This window comes from Gopherus flavomarginatus, chromosome 6 (assembly GCF_025201925.1).
Source record: "Gopherus flavomarginatus isolate rGopFla2 chromosome 6, rGopFla2.mat.asm, whole genome shotgun sequence".
NCBI lineage: Eukaryota > Metazoa > Chordata > Testudines > Testudinidae > Gopherus > Gopherus flavomarginatus.
In genome coordinates this window covers 91,653,293-91,666,395 of record NC_066622.1, presented here as the reverse complement: position 1 = coordinate 91,666,395, position 13,103 = coordinate 91,653,293, and the positions used below count along the sequence as shown (strand labels likewise).

The 13,103-nt window shown below is 40.5% G+C and overlaps 1 protein-coding gene across 1 annotated transcript in view; it reads right to left on the bottom strand.

The window, feature by feature from the left end:
* Nucleotides 1–107: 107 nt before the first annotated feature.
* The window catches only part of ZNF365 (zinc finger protein 365), a 29,878-nt gene continuing 16,882 nt past the window's right edge, over nucleotides 108–13,103 (bottom strand). Inside the window, exons 4-5 of the mRNA XM_050958329.1 lie at nucleotides 8,536–8,573; nucleotides 108–4,093 (exon numbers count right to left, since the gene is read on the bottom strand). Coding sequence (XP_050814286.1) covers nucleotides 3,853–4,093; nucleotides 8,536–8,573 — 279 coding nt within the window. The 3' untranslated portion in view covers nucleotides 108–3,852. The remainder of the gene's footprint in view (nucleotides 4,094–8,535; nucleotides 8,574–13,103) is intronic.

The following is a 13,103-nucleotide window of genomic DNA, read 5'->3' as shown; positions in this document are numbered from 1 at the left end:
CATCATTGCACAAACATGCACTGTACTATTACATAGTTCATAAACACAATAACTGAGAAATATAGCTTTATTTTAGAATTTTTATATTCTAAATTCTTTTTCTGCGGGTTACAGTATATTTCAACTTCTTTGCAAAGGACTAGTTCGGCATTGATTCAGCAAATGGTGTCTTTAACAGTTTAGGATTTAGGAAGTTAAAGAACATGCAACTTTTTTTTTAAAGGACAACTTATAGAAGAGATTTCAAGTGCTGATAAATAATAAAATAAACCTTTCATGCGTGAAATATGAATAGTTTTGCTTAACTTTGGTAACTTATCATCCACAAAAAGTAGACAAGGTACTGAAAAATAGGAAGTCTACTTTTACTCTTGACTAATAAAGAATGGGCTAATGGGTTTTACTTAAGTTCTTTCTAAACATCCTCCTTTACTATGTGCATTAAGAGAGCTGCAATTTTTTTCAAAGAAAGCTGATAATGTGGGAAGCAGTAGAAAAGTTTAAAGAATTTTTGGCTGCATGGATTGCAAAAGATGGTTCTCATCAGATACTACCTGACAAAAAACAGCATGCAATACAATTTACAAATCATTGGTTTTTTAGCAGCACGTGACGTCTAACATGACATAATGTTAAATTTGCAATGAGATATCTAAACATATCTTAAAATGTCAACAATTTAAATATCTGATTTTTTTTTACACTGTGACTTTCAGTTGAAACAGTGTTGTGAAAGTTTAAACACACACATGATAGTCCCATATACATTATCTTAAATAAAAGTGAGAACTGAATCATTTCATTCTTCACTATGATACATTCTAGGAAATGAAAAATGTGTGACATTTGTTGTTTCCTGCATTTTAGCATATTAGTTATTGTCTATATCAAATATATTGCAAATCTAGTTTATTGCAGCAATAGTCACGGTGATATGTTTTCTTCTGTTTCTTCTCACTCAGTTATGCTCGCAGTCATAATTATAAAAAACAAGTAACATTTTCTGCACATCTTTATATATATATATACCTTAAAATCCAGCTTCCACAAAGACTATTTACTTCTGTTAAGAGCATTTAAAAAATAAATTAAACAGAGACTTGACTCTGCTATTTATTCTTGTCTCAAGAAAACAATTCTTGCCAGTAATCTAAACAGGATGCTAATATTTATAAACTTGGCATAAGGATTAATTCTAACAAAAATATACACACAAAATTAATTCTGAAGAACATTATGATCAAGTAGAATCCTTTTAATTGGCACAAACCAGTGGCAGTAGAGACATTCCAGTTAAGGTTCCAATCCTGCGATCATTTCTAACATCTGTACTCATATGTGTTTATTTGAAATCCATGGGAGTATGTGTGTGTGTGAAAGGAGTATTCATATAGATAAAAATTAGCAGGATTGGATCCTAAATTATCATCCCAATTAAGAGAGGATCACATAATACACTGTGCTGAAAAATATTCATTAATTGCCTAAAAACATATATTACAGTGGAACATGCCTGGCACATAGCATAACTCATCTTTCCCTCTAGCTGCTGACCCACGGAGGGAAAGACACTACTACTACTACTAGTTGGTAATGGAGTTATTCCGTTAACTCAAAGGGTATGTCTACTCTGCAGTTAGACACCTGAGGCTGGCCTGTGCCAGCTGACTTGGGCTCAGGATAAGGAGCTATTTAATTGCGGTGTAGACGTTTAGACTTGGGCTGAAATCTGAACTCTAAGACTCTACTAAGTGGGAGAGTCCCAGAGCTCAGGCTGTAGTCTGAGTCCAAATATTTACACTGCAATTGAACAGCCCCTCAGCCTGAGTCCTGGCGTGAGCCCGCTTCAGCTGACATGGACCAGCTGCAGATGTCTAACTGCAGTGTAGACATGGACAAAGTAGCTTCTGATTGTAGGCCCCAGTTCAATTCCAGCTTATCAACAATGGCAGGAGTTGTAATGGTACTGAAAATACAAAGCATACAGCATTTTCAAAGCAAACACTGAAGTTAATTGAGCTGTGTCAATTTACACCAGCTTGGAATTTGGCCCTAGGTAAAATCAATTTGTTTAGCAGCTATAGTAAAGCATGGAAGGAGCACGAAATGAACATGCAGGGCTGCACAGAGAAAATTCAGGATTGCAAATACCAATCTGCTGCTATGAACAGTTTTGATAATATTAAACGAACTGGCGCATGAAATTGCAAGCCCGTTAGCGAGAATTTTTAATGAATCAGTAAACTCAGGGGTTGTACCGTACGACTGGAGAATTGCTAACGTAGTTCCTATCTTTAAGAAAGGGAGAAAGAGTGATCTGAGTAACTATAGGGCTGTTAGTTTGACATCTGTAGTATGTAAGGTCTTGGAAAAAATTTTGAAGGAGAAAGTAGTTAAGGACATTGAGGTCAATGGTAATTGGGACAAAGAACAACATGGTTTTACTAAAGGTAGATCGTGCCAAACCGACCTGATCTCCTTCTTTGAGAAGGTGATAGACTATTTAGACAAAGGAAATGCGGTAGACCTTTTACCTCAATTTCAGTAAGGCATTTGACACGGTTCCACATGCGGAATTATTAGTCAAATTGGAAAAAATGGGGATCAATATGAGAATTGAAAGGTGGATAAGGAACTGGTTAAAGGGGAGACTACAATGGGTCGTACTGAAGGGTGAACTGTCAGGCTGGAAGGAGGTTACTAGTGGAGTTCCTCAAGGATTGGTTCTGGGACCAATCTTATTTAACATTTTTATTACTGACCTTGGCACAAAAAGCGGAAATGTGCTAATAAAGTTCGCAGATGACACAAAGCTGGGGGGTATTGCTAACACGGAGAAGGACCGGGATATCATACAGGAAGATCTGGACGACCTTGTAAACTGGAGTAATAGTAATAGGATGAAATTTAATAGTGAAAAGTGCAAGGTCATGCACTTAGGGATTAATAACAAGAACTTTAGATATAGATTGGGGACGTATCAGTTGGAAGCAACAGAGGAGGAGAAGGACCATGGGGTATTGGTAGATCGCAGGATGACTATGAGCCGCCAATGTGATATGGCCGTTAAAAAAGCTAATGCGGTTTTAGGGTGCATCAGGCGATGGGTCACTTGCTGGTGGATTCTCTGCAGCTTGAGGTCTTCAAACTACAATTTGAAGACTTCAATAATTCAGGCATAGGTTAGGGGTTTGTTATAGAAGTGGATGGGTAGGGTTCTGTGGCCTGCTTTGTGCAGAGGGTCGGACTAGATGATCACATTGGTCCCTTCTGACCCTAGAATCTATGAATCTATGAAGACAGCACTGTAGGATTACACTAAAATGCCCTTCTCACAACTAAGTGTGCTGGTATATGTAGTGATTTGTCACTGAACATGTTTCCTGGCAATCACACCAATTAAGTGCAAAGACTGAGTATCAGGATGCCAATTAAATGGATTCTTCTGAACTAATGCAATGACATAGATGGAAATGAGGTTAGTAAACCACATACTGCCACTAAAATCTCTGGTTATAAAACATATGGCCACAATAATATACAACAAGATACTGGGATCATTTTCAATATGCTCTAGCATTAAATAAATAGAAAAATCAAATGCAAACTGACATAAATAAATGTTACTTCACTTATAGACCCCTCCAGTGGAAACAAAATTACTAAATAATATAAATATTCTTTCATACTGTATATATTATATATCTTTATATTTAATATTTTATGGCATGAACAAATGAATAGGAAAAAGTACAATGCTTAGATAACAGACATGATTCAATATCTGTTTTGTTGAAGCCTTGTGCCAGTAGCTCCGGCATGTTGTTTATAGAATATAATCTGTTACTGGAGCTATTTGCCTTTTTTACCCTGCTTGGATTTTGAATTCACCTTTCGGGCAGCGCTCACTGGTTCACCCTTTTTCTGTGGCCTCCATAGCTCTCTTGAGCAGTTGACAGGCTCATAGAAGAATATAACTGGTTGGATGCTGTTCTTCTCATCTTTAGTTTTCTTTAGGAACATTCTACCTTGTTGAAGGGAATGAGGTTTTGCATCAGGTATATTATATGAACCATGCTGATTTCCTCGGCTTCTGAAATAAAAAAAATTCAGTCAGATTTTGCAAAGGTGGCAAATGGTCTGATTTTTAAAGGAGCTGAGCACTTGCGGCTACCAGAGGTATTGCATGGTAAAAATAGCATTTTTAGAATGACTTCTGTAAATTGACCCCTGCACTACACCGAAACTCATCTGGGTTGCTATTAAGCAGTAGCAAATATCTTTGTACCTTTAATAGACCATTAAAGCAGTGAGCCAATCCCCACTGCGAGAGTAGGTAGCTGAAGAAACCTGGTTTGGAAAGCAGGGCACTGGGCTTGGATCAAAGGTGGTATGTCTGGGATACAAACAGATTCAGATGGACAGCTTGACAAGAGAGAAATTTCTGTTCACAGTGGAGAGTATCTAATCAGCAAGGAAAGCTGACAAAAATAGTTAAAGGGAGGAGATTGCTTTCAAGATGTAAACTATTTATTTTTCTGCTTTCTCTGTAATTATACTGAAAATGCCTTAGCTAGTTTAAAGAGACCAAGTGGGTGAGGTAATATCTTTTATTGTACCAACTTCTGTTGGTGAAAGAGGTAAGCTTTCGAGTCACACAGAGCTCTTCTTCAAGACTGGGAAAGATACTCCCAGCTTCACAGCAAAATACAAGGTGGAAGAGGACGTAAGTAGTTAGTACATATCCTAAGGCAGTGTTTCCCAAACTTGGGACGCTGCATGTGTAGGGAAAGCTCATGGCGGGCTGGGTTGATTTGTTTACCTGCCATGTCCGCAGGTCTGGCCGATCGCGGCTCTCACTGGCTGCAGATTGCCACTTCAGGCCAAAGGGAGCTGCTGTAAACGGCGCGGGCCGAGGGATGTACTGGCCGCCACTTCCAGCAGCACACAATTGGCCTGGAGCAATGAACCGTGGCCAGTGGGAGCCACAATTGGCTGGACCTGTGGATGGTGCAGATAAACAAACAGGCCTGGCCCACCAGGGGCTTTCCCTACACAAGCGGCATCCCAAGTTTGGGAAACACTGTCCTAAGGGATCATGGAGGACCATAGTATGTGCTAACTACTTATGCTAAACAATCTGTTCCACCTTGCATTTTGCAGTGACACTAGGAATACATTTTCCAGACCTGAAGAAGAGCTCTGTATGACTCGAAAGCTTGTCTCTCTCACCAGCATAAGTTGGTTCAATAAAAGATATTACTTCATCCACCTTGTCTCTCTAATATTCTAGGACCGACATGGCTACAACAACACTGCATGAGCTAGTTTAAGTTATAAGATGTGCAAATTTAGAAAAGTTAGCAAACAATTTTTATTTTAATTCCATTTTCTTTCCTTTAATATACATTTGTTTTTGTTAAGATTACTACTTTAGAGGTAATTTCATGAAGATAACCTCACAGAGAAAAGAACCCCATAATCTCAAAGGAGAGGTAGTGAAAGGTAAAAGTTTCTGGAATGTAGATCCCCCCACCAACCCTAATCTCAAGCAGCATGGACATGAGAGGTAGCTGCCCCCAGCAAGTTGATTTGCTATCAGATTTTGGCAGGCAAACAGTGGAGAAATTGAGGAGACCAATGGGGAGAGCAGAGACAGATCCTCCACTGTGTAAATTAGTATAGTTCCACTAATGTCAATGGAGTTATGACAACAGACACCAGCTGAGGCTCTGCTCCTGGAGTTAGTGGTGGTGCTGGTCACAGGGCATTTGAGTGCTTAATTCTCTTGGGCTACTTTGAAAATTGCAACCAACATTAATATGACACTGCGATGGGGTGGATTAGGCCCAGAGGCACCCTACTGGAGGCCTCAGGGTCCTGCCATACTCATCAAAGGAAAAGAGCAATGGAGCTAAGTCCTCCAAGCAGCCTAGAGAGACTGTGCAGAAAGCAACCAATCAGGGGAGAGGCTGTAAGGAGCAGCCAATCAGGGCTCAGGAGGGCCATATAAGAAAGAGCTGCAGTGCACACCACAATCAGTTCCTTGTAGGAACCAGAGTAGTGCATGTGGTGCTGTCCAAAACAAACTTAGTACGATGGACTGCTCAGTGTGGGCAGGGACTGGGGGAATGAGAAAGAGCACTTGGCTGGCTGCTGGGCCTGAATGCAGAAAAACCCTGAGCTAAGGGTGAAACATTGGTGAAAGCTGAGACTGTGGGGAAGTAGTCTGAGGAACTGAAGGCAGTTTTATTAAAAGGACATGTGTCTGTTATTTTTAGGGTCCTTCGGCTGGGATCAGATATAGTGGGTGGGCCTGGGTCCCCCCACTGGGGAAGTGGCCTACAATTGTACAGTGATAAACCTCCAGAAGGGTATCTGAACTGTTAAGAGGCCCATCTGGAAAACGGGGGCCAGAAGAGACCAGAGATGGTAAAACCAGGGAGGAAGCCCTGGGGGCATGCCTCAATACCAGGGCCAGGACTGGCTAATGACTGAAGACACGTTGGACCAGAAGGGACTCTCATGAGAGGTGGGTGCTACACTGTTACAGACACAAATGATTTATAGTCCTTATGGTTATAGCCTTCCGTGCGTGTGGAAGGCAAATTAACTTAAAAAAACCTCAGTGTATTTAAAAATACTTTTTATCTTATTAAAACAGATCATAATGGTAAAAGATCACACCAACCAGTTATGAACTAGTCTATGTTGCTAGATGCTGAGATAGTGTACAGTGAGAGTTACTGAGTTATTACAGAAAAGATGCATTTGAAATCTTTTGACAGTTGACTCTGACAACTGTCCTATCCTCTGTTTCACCTCTAATTATTAGTACATTCTGACATAAGGTGCTAGGACACTGATGTAAAATGTTATAGGCCCAGTGGGACTATAACTACTTACACCAAATGAGGATTCTCCTTCCAGAGTGTTGGTGGGACCCAAACCTGGTTCTCTTGCTTGAACAACCAGCGACCCACAATGCAACTTTTTAAAAATAAAAATATTGTAGGAAAAATCTCTTGTAGCTGAAGCTTCATCAAATTGCCAATATATTTGTTTTACGGAGAGTAAACTATAGAGGTACAATATGTCAAATCAGCTGATGCATATAATGCTTGCTTAACTCTTTTAACTTTAACTTAATTTGTAATGTGATCTCAAAAACAGCTGGCTTGACAGTTATGGAAACTGAAGTTATTGCTTCATCCACAGAACAGGCATAGCAGCAATAGAAGCTTCCCCATCCTGCCTCAGCTCTGTTTGTGGTAACCATCTCTGTAAAAAGCAGGTAACTTCAGTCCATCTGCTGATTCAGTCCTTGGTGTATCTATTGAGATTGCTGGGGTGCTAATCAGTGTGCATTCTAATGATGTTTTTCATAAGAACAACTGTTTACAGTGGCTGGATGGAGACCTTCATGTTATTTCATATAGGCCACTGAAATCCCAGCAGATGGTGGCAACTGCTGGATTCTGTTAAACTGTGCTGCTTTAAACCAGTGGCTTGTATATGCTGTTACCAATCCTCTCAATTATCCATGTCATATCACTTACCCACATCTGATTTCAATACATAAGTTTGATTGAACTTGGCCTGATGTGTCTTATTTCTACAATGCTGACATAAGTGAGTGCAACTCCATTGACTCCAGTGGAGTTATACCCACTTAGGTGAATGTGTTATGTCATGTTTCATTTCACACATTCTCCCACTTCTTCCAGTGATATAAACAGTGATGGGGTCTGAAATTTAGAGACACTGTCAGCTCAAGTATAGGCCAAAGATTAGGTTTTTGGAAAAAAGTATGTTTTTACTAATCTAAAACCAGTAGAGAAATGTTTCATGATTTAAAAAAAAAAAACAACTTCAAATAGAATGAATTGTTAAAGCTAAATACAAAAATCACCAGCTCCTGCACTGTTAATTAATAATCCCCATGCTATCAGCAAAAGTGAAACTGATTCCAATAATTTTCATTGTTTATTTTTTAATTTCTTAGTGTGGACAAAGTGAAAAGTAAGTTGCATTTTTTAATTTGATTTCAAAAATTGAAGCTGTTTTAGTCACATACTCTAGGTCAGGACATTTGTTCATTCATAATATGGTATTTTTAAGTTGTGCCCCCTTTAAAAAAATCTGACATAAATGGCAAGTATAAATCTCCCACCTATGGTACTCAGGAATGACAGAATGTTAAAGACATTTTCATCTGAAACTTAGTATGTTTTCATTTAGTAGATTCAAACTTTGCGAAAACCAATACAGTGAAAGAGGAAGCAGTAATTTATTGGCGCACAAGGATTCAATTTTTTTTCTTGAATGAAATATTTTATTTTTAATTTAGCAAAACACCTGGTTGATCTTTATTATGCAAAATGCATATATATCATCAAATATAGGACCTGCTCCAAAGCCCATGGAAGTCAGTGTAATGGACTTAGGATCAGGGTTATACAGCATACGCAGAAATGTAAGCGTGTTAAAATGCAAGCATGTTTAAATGATAGAAGAATGAAATGAAATACATACAGGCATCTGGGTTTCTTATTTGATGAGAGGTCTGTAAACTGGAAAAAACAGAAAAATGTTTATATGAGCAAATATCACAGTGGCATGAGTGGCGCGTATAAGAGGCTTGGGGAGGCTAAGCCTCCCTAAAATAAAAAAGACTGGCCATGTAGGGGGCAAATGATGGAGGTGAGTCACCTCCCTTTGTAGGCGTGCCTGCCTTCCGCCTTTGTGCCTTGGGAGCAGGAGAACCGGACTCTCCCTAGAAGTGGCGGGGGGGTGCACCACCGTTTCGTGCGCCTCCACCCCTTCCCGCCCCGGCTCCTTCTTGTCTCCTGAGGCCCTGCCTGCTGCTCGCTCCTTTCCACCCCCTCCAGTCTGTCATTCACCTTTAAGGCAGGGAGAAAAGGAGAGGGCATATAGATAAATGAAGATAATAGCAAAATGAAATGACATACAAAAGCCTTCCCATTTTTTTTTGTGCCTTAAGGACAATTGATGGTGGTGGTGGGGAGCTTAGAGGAGCGACTAGCAGGGGTGAGGCCTCAAGGAGAGGGCCAGAGCGGGGAAGCAGGGGGCACTGTCTGGGCGCCTGTGGCCCCCCCACTTCTAGGGAGCTTTTGGCACTGCTGGGTGTAGCCTCCCCAAATGAAAAACTCACATGCCATCTATGCACAGTTGTCTTCGGTCATTTAAATCACTTTATATTTACAAAAAACCAACATGTATCTAAGGCCCTGATCCTGCAAAGATCTACACGTGTTTAACTTTAACGTCACTCAGGGGCATCCCTAGATCTACACAGATTTCAGGACATCAGTATGTTAAGAGGTAGAACTCATTGCCTGCTCTAGGGGTTGAGGGGAAAGAAGAGAGATTTATTTTGTCCTCCTCAAAGTTAGGAAATTCAACAGGTGGAAACTTGCAGTGCTTCCTAACCCCTATGCACTAAATTCTACATATTGTTAGCATGTAGCCCAGTATTTGTAGTGGAAGAAAAGTAGTAGTCATTGGACGTTTGTCATAGCTTAGCAACAGTTTGCTTGGAAACAAATAAATGCAAAGTCCATATTTTGGGTCATCTGGTCACTTTTAGCTATGTGTTCACTCCAACTATAGGTGTAATTTGCAAACCTGAAGCAGAGCTCTGTGTGGCTTGAAAGCTTCTCTCTCACCAACAGAAGTTGGTTCGATAAAAGATCTTACCTCACCCTTATCTCTTTAGTTAAGCCACTGTTATTCTTTCATTTTGGGGCCATGCAATCAAAGGCTATGAAATTATCTTCCAGCTCTTTATTTTAGTCCAGTTGCTCATATTTTTAATTCAATTAAAATTTGAAGCCAAATTTAAAATGACTGAAGTGCAATAGTAGAATATTTTTAAACTATTCTAGTTACAGAAACAATTCTGTATATTCAGTATGCAGAATCCTATTTCCAGCTGTCCCTTCTTTCACTACTAGGAACATTTAAACAAAAAATTATTTGTTTCTTTTCCTACTAACAGCTCTTCCAACTTAATAAATAATCTTAAATCTTGTAATTATGCAGGCGTTGTTAGTTCATTTACCAGCAGGTAGTTACAATTTTTTTTATTGTAACTATAATCAAAGTAAATTGCTAAAGATGAACAGCAAGGGCTGACTGTAGGTACTTCACGTTTGATTATACAGTCTAGATACAATGAGAAGTAATTATTGTGCTCAAGATAATTAATAAGCCATTGTTCCCCATTAAACTGGATTAAATCAATTTTCCATCACAACCTTTAATTTTGCCAAAATATATTTATTCTACAAGAACAACTAAAAATCTCTAAGCTACATTCTCAGCTATGCGAAGAGCAGCATTCATTGGAGGGGGCAGGGGCACAACAATGGCTTTATACCCCTTTTCCTCTCCCCACCCCCAATCTCAGGACCCACTAATGCCTGTCAACTTCTGGCACAGTAAGAGCTGCCTCCAGCATTCTCCAAACTGCTGGACTGGAACTCCCCAAGGAGTCCATTCTATAGCAGAGTCTATCTAGATCACAGTGACACTCCAGACACTAAGGGCCAGGACAGGTGGTGTGGAACTGGGGTAGACAGAGCTAGATCCACCCGGAACTTACCTACATCAGGAAAAACTCCAGGTAGATGGTTAAGTCCACTTTAAGGCTGTATTTTGTCACCAGAGTGGCACCAGTAACTTTAGTGGGGCAAGGATCTGGCCCTGTGCAGTGGTAATGACTTTCAGTGAAATCTAACAGTGAACCAGATTTGTCCGTTAATGGGGGTTTCCAGTCTCAGAATTGTTATGTTTTTCTGCAAGGGATAATCATACATAGTCTGAGCCATTCTTACACTCCTTACTCAGACAAGACTGTTAAAGGGAGTTTTGCCTGAATAAGGACTGCATCATCAGCCCATATGGCAAGATGAGGATTGACACATTTGACTCAAGCAATAAGTCTTCCTGACCAGTGTCTTCAAATACTGACTTACTTTATACCCCAAATAGCAGGCCAAAGAGCCATGCCAAAATCACAACTTCTGCATTGCAAGAGTTTTGTGGCAAAACCCGAGTTAAATAATATTAGCGAAGAATAACAAAGATCCACAATTTTTGCTTTCCTCTCCCTTACCTTCAAACCTACCTGCAGCACAATGCTCTGAAGTTTGAGCACTGTATAGGAATGGGGCCTAAAGAAAACTGGAGGGGAAAACATTCTCTGCTGGGGAATGGTTTTATGCATCTGGGTGGCATTGCACCAGCTTCCCGGATCACGTTTTGTCCATTTTGCAATTCCTCAATTCACAGGAGGTCTACTGTGATCTCTCATCCCCTTCCAATCAATGATCTGTCCATGACTAAAATCAAGTACAATACACTGTTACAACTCCCAATATCTACCAACATTGCCTGCCTGCAGCCCCAAATTAAACACTTTCCTTTCCAAATATTAATGTGAATTTTAGTGCTTCTGAAAGGTGCCAGATAGACAGCTCTGGAGATCTTTAACAATAGACAGCAATGACAGGCCATGTCTCCCTGCTACTATCCAACCAGTGTGCTTGAATCTCATTTATGTCCTGCAGAGTTCCATTTCCACGTTCATTCATTCTTTGATCTTGCTACTGAAATTGCTAATGGGGAGCCAATTAGTGCCAAAGGTTGGGGTGGTATTTGTGTTGCTCACTAATCACTAAAAACAATGAGGAGTCCTTGTGGCACCTTAGAGGCTAACAAATTTATTTGGGCATAAGCTTTCGTGGGATATAACCCACTTCATGAGATGCATGGAGTGGAAAATACAGTAAGCAGGTATACATATACAGCACATGAAAGATGGGAATTGCCTTACCAAGTGTGTTTGTGGGGGAGGGGGGTCAGTGCTAACGAGGCCAATTCAATTAGGATGGATGTGGCCCATTCCCAGCAGTTGACAAGAAGGTGTGAGTATCAACAGTGGGAAAATTATTTTTTGTAGTGACCCAGTCCACACTAGGTAGAGACCAGTCCACACAAGAGATCCATTTCCTGGACACTGCAGTACATATAAGCAATGGTCACATAAACACCACTCTCTACAGAAAACCTACTGACCACTATACCTACCTACATGCCTCCAGCTTTCATCCAGAACACATCACATGATCCATTGTCTACAGCCAAGCCTTCAGATACAAGCACATTTGCTCCAATCCCTCAGACAGAGACAAATACCTACAGGATCTCTATCAGGCATTCTTAAACCTACACAACCCACCTGGAGAAGTGAAGAAACAGATTGACAGAGCCAAAGGGTACCCAGAAGTCACCTACTACAGGCCCAACAAAGAAAGTAACAGCAAGCCACTAGCTGTCACCTACAGCCCCCAACTGAAACCTCTCCAGCGTATCGTCAAGGATCTACAACCTATCCTGAAGGATGATTCTTCACTCTCACAGACCTTGGGAGACAGGCTAGTCCTCACTTACAGACAGTCCCCCAACCTGAAGCAAATACTCACCAGCAACTACGCACCAGACAACAGAAACACCAAACCAGGAACCAAACCCTGCAACTAATCCCATTGCCAACTCTATCTGCATATCTATTCAACGGACACCATCATAGGACCCAACCACATCAGCAACACCATCAGGGGTTCGTTCACCTGCGCATCTACCAAAGTGACATATGCCATCATGTGCCAGCAATGTCCCTCTGCCATGTACATTGGCCAACCTGGACAGTCTCTACGCAAAAGAATAAATGGACACAAATCAGACATCAAGAATTGTAACATTCAAAAACCAGTAGGAGAGCACTTCAATGGACAATCCATAACAGACTTAAATCACCATTCTTCAACAAGAAACTGCAGAACTGGAATTAATTTGCAAACTTGACACCATCAAATTAGGCCTGAATAAAGACTGGGAGTGGCTGGGTTACAAAAAACAATTTTCCCACTGTTGATATTCAACCTTTCTTGTCAACTGTTGAGAAAGGCCACATCCACCCTAATTGAATTGGCCTCGTTAGCACTGAACCCCCCCACTTGGTAAGGCAACTCCTATCTTTTCATGTGCTGTATATTTATACCTGCCTACTGTATTTT